At 39.2% G+C, this 13508-nt stretch overlaps 1 protein-coding gene across 3 annotated transcripts in view; it reads left to right on the top strand.

Annotated features, from left to right (window-relative positions):
* DENND1B (DENN domain containing 1B) overlaps positions 1 to 13508 on the top strand; it is a 223955-nt gene that overhangs the window by 87697 nt on the left and 122750 nt on the right. For all 3 annotated transcript variants that reach the window (XM_042463240.1, XM_042463239.1, XM_042463238.1), the window contains exon 5: positions 6030 to 6143. In XM_042463240.1, the coding sequence (XP_042319174.1) occupies positions 6030 to 6143 (114 nt within the window). The remainder of the gene's footprint in view (positions 1 to 6029; positions 6144 to 13508) is intronic.

Genomic DNA, 13508 nt, shown 5'->3' with positions numbered 1-13508 from the left:
CCAAATTTGCCCGTGACAGTCTATCACGCAATAACGTGAAACCCCATGATTGCGTTCGGACTGACTTCCCATTGCCCGAATTTGCGTATAGTGGGTTATCATGCAATAACGTTAAACCCCATGATTGCGTTCAGATCGCCATTGGATTATACTTCCAATTTCCCTTGTCTGATAAACTCCATAGTCTCTGGCTCTTGTGTTCCCCTACAGCTCCTGTCTTGCATATCTGCATGAAGGCATTGTAAGACTTTCACTTCAAATTTTAACCAAGCTGTTAATCTCCATGATGTTGAAACTTGGGGAAGTTAATAACTACGGTTATTGAGGAAAAACTCAGTTGGATCATGGACCATGGAAACCCACTGAGTGTCCTTAGGGAAGTCACATTCTCTCATTCTCAGAGAAAGGCAAGGGCAAATCCCCTCTGAATAAATCTTGTCAAGAAAATCACATGATAGCCTTAGGGCCACTATAAATCAGAAATGACTTGAAGACATGCCACAAGAACAACAAAATTGTGGTGAATCAAACATGAGTAAGTGTGGGAGGTTTACAATGGAAGGCAGATGCTCTTCTCAGCCTTATCTGGTGCTTGGAATAAAGGAAAGGAGCAATATGTAAACCCGAGCCTTCCTACACTTTTTTCACTTGGTTTTACTGAAGAGGCTGGCATGGATACTTCTGTGGAATTTATCTGAAAATGGGCTTGAGCTGTTCTGACATACTAACAAAACTGCAGAATCTGCTTGAAATACTTGTTGCACAGCCTAGTGTTTGCATATGATAATTTCAGTAGAGCTTACATTAGAAAAATAAATGGGTATAGGCCATATCTTAAATAAGCAGAAAAATATTTTAGTCAAACTGTTTAAAACAGTGCAGTACCACTGAATTGGAAAATGACAGTTAAGGCAAAGCACAAGAAAAGTAGGAACTTTGAGGGCACATGAGGAGCACTTACTGCCATCCAGTGGTTAGGAATTAATTAAATATCACTATAATAATTATTTTTTTAAAAGGAAACTAAGAATACCCCCATTTGGGGATTTGCATGAAAATAAACACATAGTATTATTTATTATTCATTTATTACACTCAAATTCCGCATTTCTCCCAAAATAGGATCATGGACAGTTTACAGTAGTTTAAAAAACAAAGACAATTAAAACAGTGATTACAAAAGTTAAAAGATAATTAAATATCAGTACAGTATTGTTAAAAATTTAGTGAATACAGTTAAAACCACTTAAAATACATTTACAGCATAATTTCATTAAAAGATTACAGGACATCATAATTAAAATTCAAAAGTCCTGTTTAAATAAGAACAGCTTTACTTGTTGGTGGAAAGACAGGAGGGAGGTATCTGCCCAGGTATCTGTGGAAGGGAGTTCCACAACCTGGGAGCAGCCACAAAGAAGGTTCTCTTTTGTGTTTTCACCAAGCTTGTTTTCAAGGGTAATTGGAATGAGAAATCCCTCTCTTGCAGAACTTAACACACATCCTGTGTTATATAAGGAGATGTGGCCTTTCAGATAGTCTTGGGTTGTGTAGGGCTTTAAAGGTCAAAACCAGCACTTCGAATTCTGCCCAGAAATGGACTAGTAGCCAATGTAGCTGTTTCAAGGGTTATGTGTGTCATATGATCCCTATACCCAGCCTGGCTGCAACATTTTGGACCTGCTGAAGTTTCCAGACAGTTTCCAAAGGCAGCCCCACACAGAGTGTGTTACAGTAGTCCAGACGGGATATAACTGAGGTATATGTCACCATAACTACAACTGACGTCTCAAGGAATGGGTGCACTATTTATAACTCTGCAAATGCACTCCTGGCCACTGCTGAAATCTGGGTATCCGGGCTCAGATTTGAGTCTAGGAACACTCCCATGCTATGAACCTGCGATTTTGGGGGAGTATAACCCAACATCTGCAGGCTGAAGCCCTATTCCCTGATCAGCCTTCTGACTGACCAGTAACACCTCTGCCTTGTTTGGATTAAGTTTCAATTTGTTCACTCTTATCCAGTCCATTATTGACAGGAGACATTGGTTTAATGGAGAAACAGCCTCCTTGAAATTGGATGGAAAGGAGAGATAAGAGTTGTGTGTCATCAGCATACTGATAACACTGAACCCCCAAACTCCAGATCATCTCTCCCAGAGATTACATGCAAATATTAAACAGGATGAAGGATAGAACAAAGCCCAGAGGGACACAATTGAATAATGACCAAGGTGTCAAAAAGGCATCCCTTAGTACCACCTTCTGAGTACACCCCTCCAAGAAAGATGGGAACCATTGTAAAACATTACCCCCAAGCCCCATCCTAGAGAGGTAATCCATAAGGATACCAAAGTTGATTGTATCAAAAATTCTGGAGAGGTCCAACAGAACTAACAGGAACACGCTCCCCTATCTAGCTCCCTGTGTAAGTCATCTACAAAAGCAACCAAAGCTTTCTATGTCTCATAGGCAGGCTGAAATGGGTCTCTATAATCCCTTTCATCCAGGAGTGCCTAGTACAGTGTGCCCTTTCCTTATGAGGGGGATCTGTTCTGGGGGGCCCTTGCGCAAGGAAAAACACGTGTGCTAGAGCCCCATTACATACCTGCGGTGCGCGCCTCATTACTCCTTCCAGGTGCACCGAGGCTTCTTCTGGTGCAGGCTCCCAGCGTATGCTGGAAGCCACGTATGGTGCGCCCGCGTATAACATGGGCACACTGTACAATTTTTAGAGAACTGCAACCTTTACATTAGTCTAAGAACAAACACAGTATCCTGTTAATTGTTTCTCTTAAAACATATATTTATGTGATAAAACAATTATTGCATCATTTCTTGCTACAATCCATATATGGTGGATGAGGTATTAAAATCATATAAATAGCAATATTTAGGAGACAATTTATTTCAAAGCCTGTTTAAAGAGAATTTGGGATCATATCTACATGCTTACTTTTAACTTCCCTGAGATCTAGGATTTTTTTGGTTGAAGGAATTTTCCAATAAATGAACGTTCAGATTGATTCACCGTTGATATAAAATCCTTACATCTATTTACTGCTTACGCTTACCTTACAATAACACATTTTTATTTGTATCCTAATGAATTCTGAAAATATATATTGTGCTGAATGTTTATTTAGTCACTGTATTATATTGAATGTTAATGTATGAATGCTGACAATTCCAAACTGATTTTGTGAATGGTATATAGTTTTTGTGCAAAGTGACTGAGAGGGCTGTTGCCCTTCAACTCCAAGTAGACTTGGATGAAACAAATTATCTGGATCCATTTCAAACCCGCTTTAGGGCAAGATATGGAGTTGAGACTGCTATGGTTGCCTTAGTGGGCGATCTTTGTCTGGGTATTGACAGGGGAAGAACATGACTAATTGTCTCAATGTCCTCTGAGCCACAAGGGCAATGTCTACATTGGTACGGGACCTTTTTAAATCTACTCTCAAAAACAGAAGATGGAAGAATGTTAAATCTCGCTAACATAAATGCCCTTCTAAATTTTGGGACATTCAAGTACTCAAAGTATCTAGCAGGCTTGCCAGGTCTTCCAGTTTCTCCAATGGGATACAGGGCTTACTGGCTTCTATGGGTTTGGAAATCAATATCCTTGATTCGCTGAGAGATGATAGATTTCGCCTTGTCATAACCTAGCGAGGATATTCGAGGTTGAACATTTTATCCATATGTTATTTATGCTATGTGTACATGAACATATACCTTTGAACTCTTGGAATACTTTTTATTGTTTTATACTGGCTGTGTGCCGTAATAAATTTAGATGATAGGGGAAGTGTGACCCTGTTGGTATTTCTGGACCTCTCAGCAACCTTCGATACCATTGACCTTTGTATCCTTTTGGAATGCTTGGGAGAATTGGGAGTCGGGAGCACTGAATTGCAGTGGTTTTAATCCTGTCTCTCGGGCAGATTCCAGATGGTGATGCTAGAGGACAATTCCTCCTCTAAAAGGGAGCTCAAATCTGGTGTCCCTCAAGATGTCATTCTGTCCCCAATGCTATTTAATACATATATGAAGCCGCTGGGGGAGATCATCCGGAGACATGGGGTGGGGTGTTATCAGTACTCTGATGACATCCGGATATCTCTCCATGCCCTGGATTGCAGCACTGACTAAAGATGGCATCTCTCCTCTGCATGAATGTCTTAAGGCAGTAATGGACTGATGAGGAAAAACAGACAAGACGGAGGTACTTGTTGTTGGGCCCCCTAATCCAGGTATGGAGATATGTCAACTGGTCCTAGATGGGGTCACACTTCCCCTAAAGGACTGTGTTCGCATCTTGAGAGTGCTCCTGGATTCATTGCTTCAGATGTCAACCCAGATAGATGCAACAGCCAGTAGTGCTTGTTATCAGCTTCGGCTGATACACTAGCTGTGACCCTTCCTGGAGCCAGGGGATCTGAAAACTGTGGTACATACGCTGGTAACCTCACAACTTGACTTCTGTAATGTGCTCTACATGGGGCTACCCTTGTGCCTAATTCAGAAACTTGTTGCCACCCTAAAGTGAACATTAAAGAGGTAACTGACACCTCAGTCATATCATATATAAATTTTTAGGGTATTCAGAAATAATCTTCTTTTAGTGGGAATATAACAGTGTAGTGCACAAATTAAAGCTTAATGGTGTGAACCACAGTTTTACAGTCCCTTTGTACTCCTCCCCTCAGAGTACAGAGCCCTAAAAACATAACCATAACACGGATCATATAAAAGACCCATATAGTTGACTCTTCTATCTCACAAGAGTAGCAGATGTCTCATGAGATGGCTTGAAGCACAGAAGGAGGTGATAGTTGCCTGTCCTTTCAGTTTGTTAACAGAACTTTTTATTCAGTGGTACATTGCATTCTGAATATTTAGCATAGTCATAGCAATTAGCCATTGATAGACATGCCATATTTTTTCTTACATTTTTAAAGCTATATGAACTTTGGTTATAAGCTTTACCATTTAATTTTACACTGTATGAAGAAATACTTCCTTTTCTTTAGTCCACATCTGTACGTCCTCCCAGTAATTTCAATGGTTCAAAGCACTGTATGATGGAGAGGGAGACACACGCAGAGAAAGAGTGCATCTCCATTTACTTTCTCTATTCTATTCTTAATTCTATAAACTTACTTCCTTAAGTATATTTTCCTTCCAGAGTGACTCTTTCCTTAATGAATACACACATTAAATAAGCCACTATTTTTTTCCAGCTTTCATTTGTATTATAAAGTTACAAGGTAATAAAGCATTAGTACATGAGATATAGAAGCAACTCATTACTTTTGTGTAAAAAATAATCTGTCATATGAATGAGTTCACATTCCTAAAGAATTACGCAGACGCTCATAAATCTACAGGAAAATGCATTCTTCCTTCAAGGGCAAACAGCTTGTATTTGGCACTGATAATGTGAATTTTCATACCTAAAAAGAAGTAATGGTTTATCTGCCCTCAAAGAAAGCTGTAAATTAAGTCTTGATAATGAATGCACCAATATAAACACTCCCCTATCTATTTCATGGACTGAGGAGTGTTCTCTGTTGTACAGAAATGTATTTAAAGCTTTATACTTATGAATTCTGACAACCCGTAATGGAGCAGGTCCTCATTTCTGTGCTGAACTTGAGTCTTGTACCCCTTTCCCCAGTTAATGTTACTCTGGCCCTAGGGTCGCCATATGAGAGGCAGTGTGGTGTAGTGATTTGAATATTGGACTAGGACTCTGGAGACCAGAGTTTGAATCCCAGCTCGGCCATGTAAACTCACTTGTTGACCTCAGGCAAGTCACACTCTCTCAGCCTCAGAGGATGGCATTGGCAAATCCCTTCTGAACAAATCGTATCAAGAGAACCCTAGGATAGGTTCACTTTAGGGTCACCATAAGTCAGAAAGGACTGGAAGGCAGTAACATATCTATATAACTTTGCATATGCTTTCTGCTTACATTTTTGGGGAAAATATGTACGTCCTTAAATCTATTTTTCTTTCCAGAGTGACCCAAGTTGGACAACATTTTACCTTTGTACTTACTGATATTGAAAGCAAACAAAGATTTGGATTTTGCCGATTAACACAAGGAGGCAAAGTATGTCTATGCATTCTGAGGTAAGTAACTATATGTGGCAAATTAGTATTTTCCTCTATCTAAATTCTCCATTTTGTTGATTATTGGAAATTATTGACTTACAATAGTAGACTCTATATAACTGAAAAATTGTTTATTGCTGTCCTGTCATCATAACTTCCATTTCTGACAGTTATTTATCTATTTTTCAGTTATTTATCTATTTTTCCATAAGGGAAGATGCTTTCTTGAGATGTTTTGTGAATTATCCATGGCCATGAAGGGGCAGCTTCAACCCGCCCCCACTAAAAACACCCTGGGACTGTAGCAAATACATGCCCCCATCCTGAAGGCATCCTCCGCCACAGGCCCAAATAGCAGTGGAAAAGATCTGCTCCTATTTCGGCTTGTTCGGGGTCACCTTAGGTGAACCTGGCACAACCCCTTGGCATCTTCTGGGTGCTCTAGCAGTGTGCCATGCTTACCGGAGCAGCTTCAAGCTTCCCCCTTCTGATTGGCTGGCAGGCTTCCAGGCATCTTGGGGCTATGTGTCATCAAAATGCCATATCCCCAAGCTGCCTAGAAGCTGGCTTTTCCGGCCAGTCTGTTCGGACCCTACCTTTTTTAAAGGATTAAAACTGAAAATTCATTTGTCTTATGATAATGAAGTGAAATCCTACTGCTAATTAGTAGATTTTTCTGTTATTGAGCCTAAGGTTAATTGCATCATAACAACATGTCTATTAATATGTGTGGGAAATTTTCACCATAACCTTAGACACAAGGCTTGTTTGTGTTATTTCCTTACCTATACTGTATTATTCTTTTAATTCCCGTTGATTCACTGGCTTCCTAAAATTTATTTTTTACAAGTTCTTTCATTTTTGTAATCAATACAAAACCAAAAGAGCCTGTACTGCTAGTGTCCTATTTGACTTAAGTAATTTGATACCCACTACAATTGTTCTTTAATTTATGTTCTGTTAAATGGCTTTTGACAGCTCTGACCCAAGTTGTCTTTCAGCCTATGGGCTCATTTTGAAGGGTTCCCTCCCTTCCCATTTACTCAGGGACCACCACAAAGATAGTCACTAGTATTATCAGTAAGTTGTTGGAAACCTTTTTTCTTCCTAAACTGGATGGGAAAACCAGTTCGTATATTGGCTTGAAGGAGGATTTGGGAAGCTTTTACTTCTGTTTTTGAATAATTGCAATTGCAGGGAGTGGAAACAATATAACTTGCAAACTGTAATTTATGAAGCTAGTTAGCAGACACTAACCATAGTTTGGATCAAGCACAGTGTAGCGTACAAACCATGTATTTAACTGTTATTAATGTAAAATAAAAGGGAAAGATTCCAGTTTCCTTGCAAAAATGATGGAGAATGAAGAGGGAGAAGAGAGGGCAGTGTACCAAGGCAGGAACTGAGCTTGCGTTACTAAATTGTGGTTTAGCATTATGTTCATACACAATGAATCACGTAGTCCAGTCTGTTTATCTTAAGACAGAGCAATAACAGACTACAGTTGTTTTTTTGAAACCGTTCTCTCACTTTTGCCAAAACATGTACATTCTAAAAATTACTTCAGATAATGTCAAGTATTTCATAATATAGAAATAACATTTGAAATAGAAACCTTAATTTTGGCATTGGAGAAGCAAGAAGATCAGGAAGGAAATGAAAGCTTTTCCTTAAAAGGAAAACACTAGCCATGAGTGCCTTCCCGATTTTCTGCCACAAATTGCTAATACAGATGATCAGTTTACCAAAGTGTTATTGTGAGCAAGTTGTACCATTGGGTAATGTTCTCAATAGTTAGAATCTCTGATAGAAAGATAAAAAACCCACCTCAATTCTGGTTCTTCAGTACAAATAACTAAATAAATCAGTTGAGGAAAACCTTGCTTACCACTTGCTTACCATTGGCCCAGGACCCATCAGTCCTGGGCCAATGTCACATATGAACAAGGCCACCTAATTATGATTTCTAGGTATTCCTCAGTAGGCAGAATGTTGCCATTCAATAAGAAGTGTATACTAACTGAAGCAGTAGGGGCTTTTTATGAGCATGAAACTGTAGGAAGTGACTCATTTGCTAGTACGGTTCAACTGTACTAGAATTAAATGAATGCTTAATGGTAAACAGAAGTGCTATAAACAACAAAACACCACAGGCCAAGGTGATTAAAAATGTTATTACAACTGTGGATTTTCACAGTGCATGTTACCTTGTCATCAGTTTGCTCTAAAATAGATATTAAAACATAAACAGCATGACCACAATAAACTGCTTAATTAAAAGCCAAATGAAAGAAACATTTTGCCACTTTAAAGGAGAGTCTGGTTGCCTGTAAAAGGCACTGAAAACAAATGCCTGAGCAGCATGGGCAGTAAAGGGAAACTGCTTAGAGACTTGAACTAGTGGTGTTCATACACTAACAGCAGTGGCAAAAGAAGTAAAGATGTTAGCAAGTGGTACTAGGACGAGAGGGCTATGAATGAAACAGGTCAGCTTTTAAAAGCCTGAAGTTTATGAAGACTTGATGCAAGCATATTCTGAGTAACAAACAGGCATGAGAAAAAGCTAAAGAGCAGAAGAGTGTATACAGAGCTAATGTTCTGCAATTTTTAGAAGGTTTAGCTAGAACTTAGAAGATCTTTTGTTGTCTGTTTATCAAACCATTTCCTGTATTGCTATGTACTGTATATGCATTATCCTACTTGAGAGTATGTATTTTCCCTGGAAGAAGATTAACCATCCATTATGAAGCCAAGCCCTCCCTCCAGTCCATCTGCCTTGGTCCAGGCCTTGGAGGTAGAGAGGAACTGCGGGACCTCTTACCCTTTCCCTCCACCACTCCCTTCTCCTTCTGTGTCATGTCTTTTTAGATTGTAAGCCCGAGGACAGGGATCCGTCTAACTAAAAAGATTGCATGTACAGCGCTGTGTAAATTTACAGCACTTCATAAATAATAATAATAATAATAATAATAATAATAATAATAATAATAATCCAGGTTGAGGTCCCTTCTGAACTATGGAACTTACTGAGAGATCTTGTGCCATTCACTCCCTCTCAGCCTTATGTTCCTCATAGGGCATTTGTGAAGAAAAGTTTGAGAGATGAACAGTATCTTGAGCCCATAGAAAGGAAGGTGGGGTAGAAATATAACAAATAAAATAAAATGATAAATATTTGTTAACAATGGTTATGACATTGGGCACATCTTTTCAAATGTTTTGAAAGGGAGGAGGTGCTGGATGTAATTTATTAAAATTAAAACACAACCTTGGCCCAGTACAGACCTGGAGCCAGTTTTAGGTTTCTGGAGTGCACAGCATGCACATGCTCCAGAACCCTAACACATATGGACGGTGCCATCTTTATGTGGCACTGTCCATATGTGGTGTGCATGTGTGATGCAAGTGCAGCACCATGTCCACACCTCCGGGTGCCGCACTTGCATTTTGGACGCGTCTCAGTGCACCAATGGCGCACTGATTATGTCCCCATGCACCAAAAAGAACCCGTTTTTTATGGGTTCTTTTTGGTCCGGAGGGGTGCTGCACTATTTGGCTACTGCAGTGTCCCTCTGGAGGGAAACAGAGTGCCTGACGCCTTTGAATAGAATAAACATGTACAGTCGACCCTCCATTTTTGCAGGGTATCCATTCTGGAACCCCACTCCACCCCCGCAAAAATGAAAAATCGCAAGTATTCAAGCCCCATTGGCTTGAATGACCGTGCGCTTCTGCACACGGCCCTGTGTGTGTACCACAGGTATGCACGCCATTTTGTTCCTTGGTGCTTGCCATTCACGAAAGACCAAGGGACGCAAATGGCAAGACAGTGAACGTGGAGGGACAAGTGTATAGGAAAAATTACTACATCTACAAACTACATACATGAACATGCTATACATATTAACAATGATGTTGTGTGCCTTCAAGTTGTTTCTGACATACGGGGACCCTAAGGCAAGGCTGTCACTGAATTTTTTTGGCAAGATTTGTTCAGAGGATTCCCCCCCATGCCTCCTTCTGAGGCTGAAAGAGTGTGACTTTTCTAAGGTTATCCAGTGAGTGTCCATGGGTGAGCGGGGATTAAAATCCTTGTCTCCAGCATCATAGTCCATTGCTCAAACCAGTACATCATGCTGACTATTTATATAAATAAAAATGTAAATGTTCGTTTCTTCAAAATCTTTAATCTCCAAAAGTTCTTCATCAATTGCTTTGAAATTTTGACACAATGTTCCATTCAAATACATGCATGTTTTTATATGCCTACTATGTTTTTATATACCTACTATTGTATAGATATCCCCTGAGACAGGTAAAAAGGTTTTTTTAAAAAAGCACCATATGTTGGACATAACAGCAACACACGCTGTACTAAATATTTTACAATTCAAGGTTTCCGTTATAAGTCACTGTGAGCCGCTGGTCACCGTGGAGTTTGCTGGCCCCTGAGTTTTCCTTTTGGACCCTCAGAAGCCGGCAAATGGGCCTTGGAGGACAGGAGCCAGCACCAGGAGCCGTTGGTCACTGTCCTCCAGAGTTTGCCAACCCCTGAGGGTCCCTTTGGGACACCGAGAGGCTGGCAAATGGGCCTTGGAGGATGGGAGCCAGCAGCAGGAGATGCTGGTCGCCGCCCTCCGGAGTTTGCCAACCCCTGAGCGTCCCTTTGGGAACTGAGAGGCCGGCAAACGGACCTTGGAGTATGGGAGCCAGTGGCAGGAGCTGATCTAGACACGGATTGCTTCTCACATGGACAATTATATGTTGCGTGTTCTAGAGTCGGCAAACCAGACAATCTCTATATCTACATGGACAATGGAACAACAAAACATATTGTATACCCACAAGCATTGTGAAATTAAATATTTCAGAAATGTGCGCTTTCTTTTTTCTTTCTTTTCATTTAACCAGACTGAGCCACAGCAACGTGTGGCCGGATTCAGCTAGTGTGTAATAACAATACAACAACAAAAAGGCAAAAGTGAATAATATGACTTCCATCGTATTATATGATGGTTATGGTTATTAAATTTTTTGGCTTTTTCTAAACAAATATATAAAATAAATACCTACTTATGAGTTCAAGTTACTATTCCTTAAATCGTAAAATTGCTGTTACCCCACCATATTTTAATATGAAGTCAATTATCAATTCACGTTCTTTTTTTAAAAATTGTTAAGAGACCTTTCTTTAATCAAATTCATCAGTTTGTCCATTTCTATAAAAGTTGTGCACTTTTATCAGCTATTCTTCTTGTAATGGAATATCTGTATCCTTTCATTTCTGTACATACAGTATTCTTGCTGCAGTGAGTGTATATAGGACAAGTCATATTTAAATTTCTTCAGAAATGAAAAAAAAAAACCTTTCTTTTCTAAGGCAAGAACATGCTCTTTATATTCCAAGAGACACATTTTAGATCTACTGTCAAGTTTTTATTTAAGTCCATATCCATGTTCTATCTCATTGGTGATGGAACTTTTCCTTCCTCTTCTCTTTTCCAAAACTATGACCTGATAGCTCTTCTTCTTTTTCTTCATCAGGTTCATTTTCTAGATTGTACTTCCTTTGAAAATCTTTGGCTTTCTAGATTGTATTTATATTTAATCTCCTCTTATTAAAATGGAAAGGAACTCCTTCCACTTTCTTCCATCTGAATGGCATCTTGTAACATTTCAATGTGTGAATCAAAAATGAATAATCTCTTCCCCTCCTTTTAATCCTAATTGGAATATCTTCTCATTTTTAGAGTTTTTTTAGAGAATTTTTTTTGATAGAACTTGTCATCTCACAAAATATATGATGACATCTCTTGGTAGATTTCTCTGTCTAGCCACCCACTAATCATGCCTGTAGGCTTTATCCCATTCCCATGTGAGATCTTCCGTCTGTCTTTCAAAGAGATTAGCGAGAGTATCCACTGTCCTTTTCTTTGTATCTTAATTTTGTTTCCTAAGGTTTAGAGGAATAAAGGAACAACATGTTGTTCCGTTATTCCTCTAAATCTTAGGACCCTTTCTCTTTTAGTGTTCAGGTCTTTTCTGAAGTCAGTTTTTCAGTAACTTCTTCTAATTTCTGTGTCGTATTTTCTAAAGCTGTTGATTTTTTCATTCATTTCCTACATTTCTCTAAGTAATTTGAGTGAGAGATTTCCTTGTGTTTTTCAGTTCAGATTTCAAATCCTTCTTAATTCAGACCTTGAATCTGGATTTCCATTTGACTAATCTCATCTGCTTTATTTCTTCAAGAATCATCTGATTTGTATCCATCATTTCCTCTCTCTCATTCAAACTAATCATGTGATTTAGGTCACTCCCCCTTTGGGACTAACAGACATCTCTCTCAAGATTTTCAGTTGAACTGCATATTTTCCATCTTCTCTCTCAACTTTGTTTGGAAAGATGATGAGATAAAGATTTCTTTTTACCTGAACTACTGTATTTTCCGGCATATAAGGCGACTGGTGTATAAGACGACCCCCAACTTTTCCAGTTAAAATATAGAGTTTGGGATATACTCACCATATAAGACTACCCCTCTTCCAACATACAACAAATAAAAATTTTTAAAAATCAGATTTGATTTCAATATGGTAATTTTAATTCAAATGCTTATGACATGCAGGTACTTAGTAGGAAAACTTGTTGCATACAAAGCCTGCTTGGACTGGTCAGCTCTTCCTCCCTGCCCAGCCCTCCCTGTCTTCAAGACTATCAGAGTGGTAGCTGATTTCATACGATCGCCGCATACAGCAGGAATGTGTCCGTGGCCGTTTTTGAGCTCCTCCCACTATATGTGGCGACCGCAGATTCTCCAGTCTGGCTTGGAAGTTTCAGCACCTGCCCTATAAGATGACATCCGGCGTATAAGATGACCCCCAACTTTTGAGAAGATTTTCCTGGGTTAAAAAGTAGTCTTATATGCCAGAAAATATAGTACTGTATTCACTAGATTAGATTATAGCCTTTATGTATATACAGATTAAAGCCATTACTAAACTTTTGTTTGAGCTACTTGTGTTGTTTTTGGAGTTAGTCTCAGTTCTTAGGGAATCATAGACAAAGGTACATTTCTGCTACTCTGCTAATTTAAAGCTAGACTCTAACAGGCTTTGCTTTGACATTTTTAATATTTCAATATTTTTGTTTCTGAAGCGTTATGAAATTTAAATTACCCTACATTTTTTCCTCACTTGAGAGGGCAAAATCTCTCTCCTTTCCCCCCCATCCTTATAGTGTAGAACCTCCTCATATGTTTGTTTCTTTGGCAGCCCACTTTTAATAGACTGGTGCACCCCAATTGGCTTGTAGTACTCTATTGTATGTCTCCTCTTGTGCTGAATCTACAAATACTTGCTTATTTAGATCTAATCAGCTTCATCT

The sequence above is a fragment of the Sceloporus undulatus genome, chromosome 4 (genome assembly GCF_019175285.1).
Source record: "Sceloporus undulatus isolate JIND9_A2432 ecotype Alabama chromosome 4, SceUnd_v1.1, whole genome shotgun sequence".
Taxonomy (NCBI): Eukaryota; Metazoa; Chordata; class Lepidosauria; order Squamata; family Phrynosomatidae; genus Sceloporus; species Sceloporus undulatus.
This window is presented reverse-complemented; position numbering and strand designations above follow the sequence as displayed.